At 41.4% G+C, this 14,035-nt stretch overlaps 1 protein-coding gene across 1 annotated transcript in view; it reads left to right on the forward strand.

Moving 5' to 3' along the window:
- Positions 1–11,464: 11,464 nt before the first annotated feature.
- Positions 11,465–14,035, forward strand: part of LOC132892686 (alpha-2-macroglobulin-like) — a 110,358-nt gene continuing 107,787 nt past the window's right edge. Inside the window, exon 1 of the mRNA XM_060930998.1 lies at positions 11,465–11,853. Within this exon, the coding sequence (XP_060786981.1) occupies positions 11,465–11,853 (389 nt within the window). The remainder of the gene's footprint in view (positions 11,854–14,035) is intronic.

The raw sequence follows: 14,035 nt of genomic DNA on the forward strand, positions 1-14,035 counted from the left end.
AAAAATGACTGAGGTCCGGACCACGGGGGCCTCAGAGCTGGCTGCGGCCATGGAGATGAACAAGACGCTAATAGGAAGATAAGACAGTTCAATGACAAATGGAAGTTCAGGTGAGATTGGCTAGTACATAGCAAAACCAAAAATACCATGTACTGCGAAGACTGTAGAAAGTCTGGCAAAGACCGGCACCAGTAATTTTAAACTCGAAACTATAAAGGACCACGAAAAGTCAAATGCACACATCGGTACTATAACATCAAAAAAGGCGATGACGGCTGGTTCGCTACAGTACAGCATTGCTTTCAGTCCCTGGCTGTCATAAAGTCGGCTGAGCTGGAGAGGATGGAGCTGCTGTTTAGAAACGTTCACGCGATTGGAAAGAAGTTGATCCGCCCCAGCTATCAACTTATGGCCTGCTGGAAGCCTCAGGTCATGAAGACCATTTTTCATGGACCATTCAGACTCATCTAATGATGAATGTAATGAGGGCATGTAATGTCTCTCTCTACACATGCACACACACACACACTATTAATAGATAATACATAATAATACTTGATAATACACATAATACTTGCATATCAAAACATCAAATGTTTTTCAGTGATAAATGTTTTGAATTGGACTTTTAATATTAGAATCAGTTCAGTTGTACTGAATGTTATTTTTCATATTATACGATATTTCATATTGTAAGGGGCTTGAATTTGAGTTCAATAAACAGAATACTCTGTTTATATTTTTGTCTGAACTGGTTGCATGTTTTCATATAGGGAGCGACCTTAACAGCACTGAATACTTGAGTGCTACTGTAGAGATACATTATACGCTGCCGTTCATAATTAAATCTAGATCTTCCGAACTTTAACGTATCATGGTGAATAAAAAACTGCAATTTCCTGGCAACAAAATTGTGGCTAGTGAAAAGGCTGAATGGCTAGTGACTCAGGAAAACCACTAGCCACAGTGGCCGGTGAGCAAAAAAGTTAATGAGGCAAAGTATAAAAAACGCTGCTGTGATCATAAATATCCTCTTGCAATAGGACCAGTTTGGATGGAAAAACGGTGCTAGTATTACCTTAAATTTAATTGCAATACAAAAATATCTATTCATCATGCCAAAAGATTTCAAAAGAAAAGTTTTCAGTGAGAAAAAAAAAGGGTTCAGTTCTGGCTTTACTGGCTGAACAATACAGTGAGTGTCAGGTTGACACTCAAATTTTCAAAGATGACAGTTCATAAGAACAAGGTCAAGCAGCAGACATCAGGGACAACAAAGTTACAGATTGGCAGAGGGTGAAAACAACTTTCCAATGACTGGGATAATCATCAACTCCTTTGAATATCACTCAACAACTGTAGGATGACATCGAGTGACCTACAAAAAGAATGGCAAATGAAAGCTGGGGTTAAGTGCATGGCAAGGACGGTTCAAAACAGACTCCTCTGGGTGGGGTTGAAGTCATGCAAAGCTAGAAAAAGCCCTTCATCAATGAGACGCAAAGAAGAGCCAGGTTGAGGTTTGCTAAAGACCATTAGGATTGGACTATAGAGGACTGGAGTAAGGTCATCTTCTCAGATGAGACCAATTTTCAGTTTTCCCCATCACCGGCTCATCTAATGGTTAGATGGAGACTTGGAGAAGCCTACGAGCCACAGTGTTTCGCACCAATTGTGAAATTTGGTGGAGGGTTGGTGATGATCTGGGGGTGCTTCAGTAAGGCTAGAATGGGGCAGATTTTTGTTTTTGATGGACACATGAATCAAGCCATGTACAAGGTCATCCTGGAAGAAAACTTGTTTCCTTCTGCTCTGACAATGTTCCCTAACTCTGAGGATTGGGTTTTCCAGCAGGACAGTGCTCCATGCCACACAGCCAGGTCAGTCAAGGTGCGGATGGAGGATCACAAGATCAGGAACCTGTCATGGCCAGCCCAACCTCTAGACCTGAACCCCACTGAAAACCTCTGGAATGTGATCAAGAGGAAGATGGATGGTCACAAGCCATCAAACAAAGCTGAGCTGGTTGAATTTTTGCACCAGGAGGGGCATAAAGTCATCCAAGAGCAACATGAAAAACTGGTGTGGAGCATGCCAAGACGCATGAAAGCTGTGATTAAATGTCAGGCATGGGGGGGGGGCTGCCATGCCTTAGCCATAGTAACCATCTTCCCCCCTCACTGTACAGTATTGAACACACCAATCCCTGTACTCGATGCCATGTTCTATCTCCGCCCATTCTTCTGACTCCCTGTAATGGTATTGGATACAGAGGTGATACCGGATACCAAATACAGTGACATCACGACTGTGCTTTAAACCCATGGCGTAATCAAAATTCTTTCTCTCTGGCGTTATCTCCACGCGTGAAAGAGACGTTGCATCTGTGCTACAGAAGAACAAAGGACAAAGAACGAGCTATTGATACCAGACCTTTAGCCAAAGTTCAACGTATTTGATCTTCACATAGTTGTAATAATAACTGAACCGGTTAGTTACTGCAGCCCACACAGTATTTTAAAGAGGAAAGGTGACTGGATCCCCTTTCCCTTTCTCAATGTCGACGAACTACAAACAAAATTCCTTCCAGATCATCGGATGACTGACGGGACATCGAAGATCTTCAGCTGACGAGATGTAAAAGTGAAAGGAACAGAACTGTTTTCTCCCTGGACCTGCACTCTGCACTGTCTTCGGATAACAGATGGCACACTTTCAGTCGCCAAGCAAGAGCGATCTCAAGTAAGGCTGGCATCTGGGCAATTGTTAGTCTTAGTTGTGGAGTTAGTGTTAGTCTTAGTCTTAGTTAATGTGAAGAGTGTTGTTTATTTGAATGTATTTATGGTTTAAATGTACGTATTTTGATTCACATGAAAGTCAGTCTTAGACCACGTGTTGTTTGATTTATTTTGTTTACTATCTGTATTTAGTTAGATCGTGCATGCGTTCTCTCTCTCTCTTTTTAACTCCCTCCATCATACTACACTCCTCCACATTGGGATTTCAGGAGTAGCTAAGGGTTGAGTAGAAGTTGGGTTTAAGGCCTTGGCAAGACTAGTTTAAACTACAGATCCTTTGTCTCCCCTTTTCGCACTCTCCTTGTTGACCATCCCCCTCTAGGCAGGGCCTAGCACAAGGCTCACGCGTTCCATTCGCATTCCACACACACACACACATACACACACACACACCTACTCATACACACACCCTCACACAGGCACACATAAACACGTGATTCCCCTATCACATTTTAACATCCACTTGCCCCTACGCTGTAACACTGGCATATAGCTTATTACTTCTGATCACCATTAGTACCTTAGTTATCATCATATACACTACTGATTCTTATTTGTATACATTGTATCACCATTTATATTGAATTATTCCTTGGCTGCTATTGTTGCTATATCTGATCAGTATTAGTTTGTTAATTCATGTCAGCTATTTCAATAAATGGTATCTTTGGAATAAACTGTGTCCTGTCTATTGCTACAACATTCACTGAGTGCCAACCTCTGCCAAACAAGTATTGTAATTGCCTTCATCCATTTGCTTGTAATGTGAATGTTATAGATCTAGAGTAAACATATTACATTAGAGCTACAATACTCACTAAACTATAGCAACATCACCACTAAGTTATTCTATTGATTTTAATAGTTTAGCTATAAACTATTAGACACCTGAATTACTAATTAATGAATTTATGAGACTGATCCCTTTTTACATGAGACTGATTCGATAAGCCTATTGCACCTACACAGGGTTATTCCACCAAATATTGATTTCTGAACTCATCCCAAGTTCAAACATTAGTATTGTGTTATTTAAAATTGAATATGATTTTGATTTCTTTGCATCACTGAAGGTCTGAAAACATTGTTAGTTTTTTCTTTTTTATCAGACATCTAATTTTTTAGGTTTGTTTACCTGACATGTTTCGACGTACGACTGTCGTCTTCCTCAGAGTGTCACTGGATGTTATTGGTGATGCATCTTTTATCAGCTGATGTTTCCGAAGGCGTGGCCTTCCTGTCTGGTTTGACAGGTCGGTCACGCCTTCTACTGTCTGTTCGTCCCCTGCAAGATGACACTCCAGGTATGGGAGAGCATGTATGCTCCCTCATCCCAGTTGATGGTCCTCAGGCTTCGCTTACGGATCTCCATGGCCTCCCTGATCCAGCGCTGATGTTTATTATCTTCTGTGCGGATGACTCTGGCATTCCCCCAGTCCATAATATGATTTTCCCTTTTGCAGTGATCTGTTATAGCTGACTTATAATTTTCCTGTTGTGCCTTTTCTTTTATTGTTCGGGTTTGTCTTGTAGCTGTCTCCTTTTCGCACTCTTTCTTATGTTCATTTTTTCTTGTGTTGAAACTCCTTCCTGTCTCCCCGATGTAAGTTTTATTGCATAATTGACATGGAATCTCATATATGGTGTTGCATCTGTTGTCCGGATGTATTCTGTCTTTGGGATGAACCAGGATCTGACGGAGTGTTGTGTGTGGTTTGACAGGTGTGTTAATGTTGTATTTCCTCATTGCTCTTTGAATGCGTTCAGTTATTCCCCTAATGTATGGTAATGTCACTACTCCCCTGTGTTCTTGTTTGTTGGTTTGTTTTTTCTCTTTCTTTTGTGTTTTGTTGTTCTTAACCTGTTCCACCCCTTTGGATATTGCCCATTGTGGATATTGACATGCCTTCAGTGCGTGTTGTATATGTTGTTGCTCCTGTTCTTTGTCCTGTGGATCTGTAATTATTGCTGCGTGTTCATGTAATGTTCTGACTACTGATATTTTGTGCATTATGGGGTGTTCGGAAGTCCAGTTTAAATATTGGTCAGTGTGTGTGGGTTTCCTGTGTACTTTTATTTTGATGTCCCCATCTTCTGTGTGATGTATTTTTAAGTCCAAAAATGCTATTGACTGCTCCGTTTCCTCTTCATGTGTGAATTTTATATTGCCGGTATTGTCTATGGTGTTGAGATGGTCGGTGAGTGTGTCCCCTCTTCACTTTTTCTAGTATGTCATCCACGTAACGTTTCCAGAGTGTTGGCCTGTATTCTGTGGTATTGTAGTGAGTGCTTTCTGCTCCAGATCTTCCATGAAAAAGCCACACATGATGGCTGATAGTGGGTCTCCCATGGCAAAACCTTCCTTCTGTCTGTAAATTGTATTCCTGAACTGAAAGTATGTAGATGTGGCGATGAATTGAAGGAGCTGAGTGATGTCTTGTACGGTGAGGTTTGTGCGTTTCTTGAACATCCTGCCTGTTTTTAATTTTTCTTGTACTACCTGTATGGTGGCTTCCGTGGGTGTTCTGGTGAAAAGAGATATGACCGTGTGAAATGAAAACTTCGTCTTGCTGCATTTTGATGTTTTTTAGTTCTTCTGCCAGTTGTTTTGAGTTTTTGCAGTGTTGGTCTGTGAGTCCTAGTAATGGTTTAATTATTTCGGTGAGTGCTTTTGATAAGTTGTATGTCACTGAACCAATGCTATCTACTATGGGGCGTAATGGTGTTCCTGGTTTGTGTATCCTTGGTGTACCGTAAATCCTGGGGATGACGTTGGCTGTGGGTACTAAATGATTGTATGCCTGCTTATCTATTTTATTTTCATCGAGTAGTGGTTTGAGTAGTGCTTTAAGTTTCTTTTTCTTGTCTTCTGTTGGGTCTTTTCTTAATATCTCAAATGCGTTGTCACTGAGTAATTCAATCATTTTCCGTTCATATTCATCAGTGTTCATAATAACTGTTGTCCTGCCTTTATCTGCTGGGAGGATTGTGATGTCTTCATAGCTTTGGCTTCCTGTTTTGTGATGTTACTGGGTGGTGGTTTGGCCGTTTTCAATATACCAGCTATTGCGTTTCTTAGTGCTGCTTTTTGTCCCTGATCCTGTATTTTCTCGCATGCTAATTCAGTTGCCAGAATGAATTCCTCGTGTGGTATGTTGTTCGGTGTGACAGCGTAGTTGAGTCCTTTTGCTAATATACTGCATTCTGCTTGTGAGAGTTTGTACCTTGATATGTTATGAATCCATTTGTCGTTGATGTGTGCGTGCTCCGGTTCTGCCTTCTTTTTCTGTGCAATGAGTCTGTCCAGTTTTCGGATTTGTCCGGTTTTTGTCTTGGTGAATTCCTGCTCGTGTATGTCTGTCAAGTGTCCGTGTATTGCTAATTCCATTTCCTTGTTCTGGGAAAACCGGCGTTTGAAAGTTTCCATCTCCCTATGTAGTTCGCTGTTGATATTATTGAGTTTGTCAGTTGTGCACCGTATCCGTTCTTTTACCAGAGTCATCTGCACTTTCCTGATCATCTTTTCCGTGTTTCTGGTTGGAATCGGGTTTTTGATGTTCAGGCTGGCCGGTACGACTTCCTCATCCCGGCAGCGCAGATTGAATCTCAGGTGATTCCTGTAGTGTGCCCGTTTTCACGTCAATCTTTCAAGGCGGCGAAACTCCTTGATGCTTTCATCTCCATAACTTATTCTTAATCTTTCGATTACGTTCATTATGTCTTATATTGAATATTGTTAGTTTTTTCTTTTTTATCAGACATCTAATTTTTTAGGTTTGTTTACCTGACATGTTTCAACGTACGACTGTCGTCTTCCTCAGAGTCAACAAACATCAGCGCTGGATCAGGGAGGCCATGGAGATCCGTAAGCGAAGCCCGAGGACCATCAACCGGGATGAGGGAGCATACATGCTCTCCCATACCTGGAGTGCCATCTTGCAGGGGACGAACAGACAGTAGAAGGCGTGACCGACCTGTCAAACCAGACAGGAAGGTCACGCCTTCGGAAACATCAGCTGATAAAAGATGCGTCACCAATAACATCCAGTGACACTCTAAGGAAGACGACAGTTGTACGTCGAAACATGTCAGGTAAACAAACCTAAAAAATTAGATGTCTGATAAAAAAGAAAAAACTAACAATATTCAATATAAGACATAATGAACGTAATCGAAAGAAAAAGGTCTGAAAACACTTCATCTCTTTTGTTATTTTGACCAGTTGTCATTTTCTGCAATTAAATGCTCTAAGTGACAATATTTTTAGGGGGAACTGGGTTGCGTGGGGGGAGTTGTCTGTATTTTATGGAATATAACAAAAATGTTCATGTCCCTCAAACTCATACCTATAAATGGTAAAATCAGAAAAACTGATCATTTTGATAATTGATAAAACCCAGCTGAAAAGAATGATCATTGGAAAAGTTATTCATATATTTTATGTATGTATTGTCATCTTACTTGTTCATCAGATTGAGGTCAGTTTTCAAACCGAGAGAAATAAGAGGACGTTTTGAGTTCTACAGACTCCATCTTGTAGAGCAGGGGTTCTCAACCTTTTGCAACCTGGGCCCCACCAAAGCTGGTTCATTGCAGTTGGGGGCCCCTCTTCTCGCCCCGCCCCCATCCCCCCCCCCAAACACACTCACCCGCAGTGACGCCACCCGACCTACAGCACCTTATATCGACAGATAGATAGATAGATAGATAGATAGATAGATAGATAGATAGATAGATAGATAGCCCTGGGCTAGATTATTATTATTATTATTATTATTATTATTATTATCATCATCATCATCATCATCATCATCATCATCATTATTATTATTATTAGTAGTAGTAGTAGTAGCAGTAGCAGCAGTAGTAGCATTATCCATTCCATAGAAATACATAGGCCTATTATCATTATTAGGCTATTGTTATAATTGGCAGTAGCACCACATTTCTAATCTGCTTTCGGGCATTATTATAATTATAATTATTATTATTATGGCCTATTATCATTACTAAGCTGTTGGCAGTAGTACAAGACTTATGTTCTTTCAGGCATTATTATTATTATTATTAGGCCTATTATTATTATTATTATTGCTGTTGTTGGTTGTTGATATTATTATTATTATTATTATTATTATTATTATTATTAGTGTTTTTATTAGGTATTTTATTAGGCTTATCATTAGCTGGCTATTGATATCATTGGGAATTGGGACCAGGCGTGAATTTAGGTTTTACTTTTTACTGTGCCTTTGTGATCTGCATTTGCGTTAATGCGAGACCTGAGCCTGCTTTGCCTTACAAAGATCCTCGATTCTTGGCGAAATGTTTGACAAGCACAGTCTCAAGTCATCCTCAATTTGCGCACGATTGCGATATTTCGTTTTGAGCGCAGTCATTTTTGAAAATCCTGCCTCACACAAGTAGGTCGATGCGAATGGGATGAGCAGTTTCAAGGCTACGTCACACAGTTGCGGGTACTCCTGCATCAATGCTGCCCAGAATGTCGAAAGAGGGCATGAGGTGAAGACTGCCTTAAGTCTACTGTCACTCTTCAGCTCAATAAGCTGTTCCTGCATGTCAACTGGAAGTTCGTCAGCAGTACACACAAATGGATCTCGAACCCACGCAAAAGAGCGATAATCCTCTGTGAAGTATGCCGCAAACTGTTTTCTCATTACCGACAGGTGCTCTGACGCTGCTTGAAAGACAGATGAGAAATCGTGGGAAGTGCCTGCATTACTGATAAAGTCTGCAAGGCTTGGGAACATATCACAGTTCCCCCGACTGATGCGGCCACACACACAAGATTTTATGATAGATTGATGATAGATTTTATAATAGTATTGATTTGTATGTAATAGTCCAATGTCCTGCATTTTGACATGGGTAAATGTGTTGCATCTGCTTAGCTACTATAGCCTGTTAGCCCCAGATTTTTTTTTTTCCTCCATACATGAAGCCTACTCGCGACCCCCCTGGAGTACCTCCGCGCCCCACCAGGGGGGCGCGCCCCCCCGGTTGAGAACCACTGTTGTAGAGGAAAGCAGCAAATTTAGAGAAGCTAAATAAAGATAAATACACAGGTTTTAAGTGTTTCGACAGTCAAAGTGCTCTATAACATTACAGTACCTAAAGGAAAATTAATAATAATAATAATAATAATAACCTCATCTCATTATCTCTAGCTCTTCAGCTGACGAGCTGTAAAGTGGACGGAACAGAACTGCTTTCTCACGGGACCTGCACTCCGTGCTGTCTTCGGATAACAGAAGGCGCACTTTCAATAACTAACAAGAGTGATCTCAAATAAGGCTGGCATCTGGGCAATTGTTAGTCTTAGTTGTGGCAAGTTAATGTGAAGAGTGTTGTTCATTTGAATTAATTTGGTTTAAATGTACGCATTTTGATTCACATGAAAGTTGGTCTTAGACCGCATGTTGTTTGATTTATTGTGTTTACTATCTGTATTTAGTTAGATCATGCATGCATTCTCTCTCTCTCTCTCTCTTTAAGTCCCTCCATCATACTCCACTCCTCAACATTGGGATTTCAGGAGTAGCTAAGGGTTAAGAAGAAGAAGAAATCTTTATTCGAAGAAACCTTTATTCATCACATGCACACTTCAAGCACAGTGAAATTCATCCTCTGCATTTAACCCATCTGAAGCAGTGAACACACGCGCACACACTCAGAGCAGTGGGCAGCCCAGAGCACCTGGGGAGCAGTCAGGGTTTCGGTACCTCGCTCAAGGGCACCTCAGCCCAAGGCCGCCCCATGTCAACCTAACTGCATGTCTTTGGACTGTGGGGGAAACCGGAGCACCCGGAGGAAACCCACACAGACACGGTGAGAACATGCAAACTCCACACAGAAAGGCCCACAAAAGACTGCAACTTCTTGTTGATTCTCAGATCCCTGTTCTTGGCTGCAGGAGTGGAACCCAATGTTCTGCTGTTGCATGCTGAGATGCTTTTCTGCTCACCACGGTTGTAAAGAGTGATTACCGTATATGAGTTACTCTATCCTTCCTGGCAAACAAACTCAAACCAGTCTGTCCATTCTCCTCTGGCCCTCTCTCATCAACAAGGTGTTTGTTTCCACCCACAGAACTGTCACTCACTTGATGTTTTTTTGTTTTTGGCACCATTCTGTGTAAACTCTATGAAAACCCCAGGAGGAGATCAGCAGTTTCTGAAATACTCAAACCAGTCCATCTGGCCCAAACCAACAGCCATACCACAGTGAAAGAAAGTTGCACTGTGAGATCACAATTTTTCCCATTGCAGTGGTGCGTTTGCAGCATTGGAGGTTTGTATCAAGCTGGCAAACAAAGAGCTTGAAGTTTCATGAATTATAGGTTGGTGAGGTTTCCATTAAACAAAAAGCTCAAAGTTTCTTGGAAGGTGAGCCTTTGTGTTGCTGCTGGAAGTGGTGTGTTCACAAAGTAGAGGTTTGTATAAATGGAAAACAATGAAGCATTCAAAGTTTTGAGCATGCATGACAGTTTTATTGTGAGTGAATCATGCATATTTAATTATGCAAAATAGCAGTCTGGCCAATGGGCCTTTGACCTTGCTCCCTTAGAAGGTGGTTTGGGGGAATGTGTTCCAGACATTCCAGTGGTGCAACTTTTTAAACTAGTTTCATGCTTGGTTGTAAAAATAATTGATAAACACACCTTAATGCCAACTACATATCTGATATTAAACTACATATCTACATATTAAAACTGTGACTCAGAGCTTCACAATGACATCAGACACATTTAACGTACACATTTCTATCCACACAATTTGTTATTTGGCATGAATATACTTATCAGATTGAAAATTGGCAGAATATGTTCACATGAATTAAAATACTGATTGTTATAACCTTTAGAGGAACACCCAGATAAAAAAATACACTTTAATTTCATTCTTAAACACTTTTCCCTGACCAAGGAATCTCTTTATTTGCAGTATGTTTCATTGTTTCAGTTCAGATAAAGGTAAAGATCATTTCAGCATAGAATGCTAAGGTAGTTGAAAAGGACTAAGTGTCCATTTAATTAATAAAAATAAAATCATCTTTGCTCTGAAGTTTTTGTGGGGCTCCAGAGGAGGTCAGCTTGAGGTCAGTGGGGTTGTAAATTAAAGTCTGTTGAGCCCATTTGCTGGTAAGGTGCCAGAAAGTCTGGGTTTATAACCATCCAGAAATCTTCAATTTTCTTCACTTAATTCATAAATGGGCTTTTGATTACATTATCTTCTGGTGGTAGGCTCTGTTAATCAGGGGATAAACTCCAGATGTCCCTGGTCCAGAGAGCTGTGCGGTGCTTAAAACTGCACGCTGCACTGACCCACTTGGAGCAGCAGGGGAGCTACGCCAGAATGCTCTTTGTGGACTTCAGCTCGGTGTTTAACGCCATCCTTCCACAACGACTGGTGTCCAAGCTGGCGGACCTTGGGGTTCCACCATTCACCTGCAGCTGGATATTGGACTTTCTGTCAGGCCGCTCCCAGAGGGTCAGGCTGGGTTCCCACACCTCCGCTGCTCTCAGCCTGAACACTGGCTTGCCACAGGGTTGTGTACTTATCCCACTCCTTTACACCCTCTACACGTATGACTGTGTCTCCACCCACCTTAGCAACAAGATTGTAAAGTTCGCAGATGACACGACTATGGTCGGACTCATCTCGGGCGAGGAGAGTGAGCTAGCATACAGGGACGAGGTGGAGCGGCTGTCAGAGTGGTGCAAAGTCAACAATCTGCTCCTCAATACCACCAAAACAAAGGAGCTGGTTACTGACTTTAGGAAAAACAAAGCTGACATCCAGCCACTCATCATCAATGGGGCCTGTGTAGAGAGGGTCCCGGTGTTCAGGTTTCTCAGCATTGAACTGGAGAACAACCTAACCTGGAGTGCCAACACCAAGGAGCTGCTGAAGAAGGTGCAGCAGAGACTGTACTTTCTGAGAATCCTCAGAAAGAACTGTTTCCCTCAAAATCTGCTCCGGACCTTCTATCATTGCTCCATAGAGAGTGTGCTCACGTACGGACTGTGTGTATGGTACGGCAGCTGCACATCCTCAAAGAAGAAGGCGCTCCACAGGGTTGTTAGGGCAGCAGAGAAAACAATAGGCTGCCCCCCTCCCCACCCTGGAACGGATTTACACCTCCAGATGCCGTGGGAAAGCAATGGACATTTCAAAAGACTCTTCAGCTTTTGCCATCAGGCAAGAGATAGAGAACAATGAAAAGCAGGACAAACCGCCTAAAAAAACAGTTTTTATCCCAAAGCAATCATGGCTTTAAACTCAAATGTGCAGTAGAACTATTCTTGGCCAATGTGCAATTTGTGCTATATCAAGACTTTACATTAAACAAGATTTGGTTCAGATACTTCATTAAGTAGAATTCCAGCACAGACACAGGAATGAAATGGCTGCTATACATTGAGATGCTGATTTAACAAAAAATGTTCTTCTCTTAATATATATTTTCTCAAATATAACAACACTGTGTCAGTGCAGACCAACAGCAAGCAACTGATGTAACTGAAAAACCAATGTGTATTAATTACAACATGTTAACACAAGAAGAAGTCACAGAGAGAGAGGCTTTATATCTTGTGATGGTTGTAACTGTGATAAAGTTGGAATAAATTGTGATCTCTCACTTAGTTCACCTTGTTTTTGAGAACAGTTTATAAATTTGATTATTTATACGAGTTGTCCAATGCCAAAACCACGAGTCATAATACCAGAGGAAGTGGAACACAGTGACATTAAATCTGACAAGAATTTCATATATTCATATCTGTAATGTTTTCTTTTTAAAAACTAAAAGTCCAGACTGGACTATTAGGGCCTGAGGAAGATCTTAAAGTGTGTGTGTACATACATTGTCCACTTTAATAGGAACACCTGTACACCTGCTTATTTCAAGTTAAGCCAAGTGTGTTTTTATTGCCGTTCCTCTTGCTTGTATACGGTGAACGATATGTTTCTCCAGGACCATGGTGTAACAAATAACAGTACCCAAGATTACATAAAGTGCAACAAGTGCACAAGTGCAGGGCAATAAATACACAGGACAAAAATACACAGAAAATGGGCTGGAAACTTCATTTATGCAGTTATCCAATCGACCAATCATGTGACAGCAGCACAATGCATGAAATCTTTCAAATACAGGTCAAGAGTTTTGGCACATGTTCACGTCTAACATTCAAACACAACCACAACCGTGGTGAGCAGAAAAGAGTCTCAGAACACACAACACATCAAAGCTCGAGGTGGATGATCTACAACACCATCACTGTTCCGAAACAGCAGTTACACCATTTAACTCTGAAATGGAACAGTTGAAGTTTGGAAAAATAACTCAGCTATGCTTTTTCAAGTCTTTAGCTATCCAGTTGGGGTGAGTCGGTGCCCATGAAAGCCTCAGATTCCTGTTCTTGGTTGACAAAAGTGATGTCTTCTGCTGTTGTAGCCCATGCACCTCAGATTTGATGTTTTGTGCATGCTGAGATGCTTTTCTGCTCGCCATGGTTGTAAAGAGTTGCTATGAGTTGCTAGCCAAGAACAGGAATCTTAGAATCAAGAACAGGTTTCTGTTAAAGTGGCCGGTGAGTGTACATGGCCTGAAAATGTAACCACGGTACTGTATGTCAGCAAAACTAAAACTTTGTTCTTCTTTTTATGTTTGTATTCATCTCCAGAGCCCTGTGATGACCTGGCGACTTGTCCAGGGTGTACCCCGCCTTTCGCCCGTAGTCAGCTGGGATAGGCTCCAGCTTGCCTGCGACCCTGTAGAACAGGATAAAGCGGCTACAGATAATGAGATGAGATGAGATTCATCTCCAGTGTCACAGTAAATAAAATGATGCAGTCATATTTCTGTAAAATCACTCTGCCTTGTCAGTGAACCTGTTTCTTTGGGTTCTGCTCATGTCACAGTTCAACTGGCTTATTATTATTATGGCTGGGTTCCCTGCCTGAACTGATAATTGCATCATCAGTTTTTCTTTGGCTAATCAGATACAAGGGACGTCACCACTCTTGCTGGAGCAGTTGGGGGTTAGGTGCCTTGTTCTAGGGCACTTCAGCCAGTCTTGCTGGTCCAGGGACTTGAACTAGCAACCTTTTGGCCCCAAAGCTGTTTCTGTATCCATTAGGCTATGGCTTCCCCGAAGCATGACATTAGACTACAGTTATAAAACATGATCATTATTGCATATTATATTA

The sequence above is a fragment of the Neoarius graeffei genome, chromosome 10, assembly GCF_027579695.1.
Source record: "Neoarius graeffei isolate fNeoGra1 chromosome 10, fNeoGra1.pri, whole genome shotgun sequence".
Taxonomy (NCBI): Eukaryota; Metazoa; Chordata; class Actinopteri; order Siluriformes; family Ariidae; genus Neoarius; species Neoarius graeffei.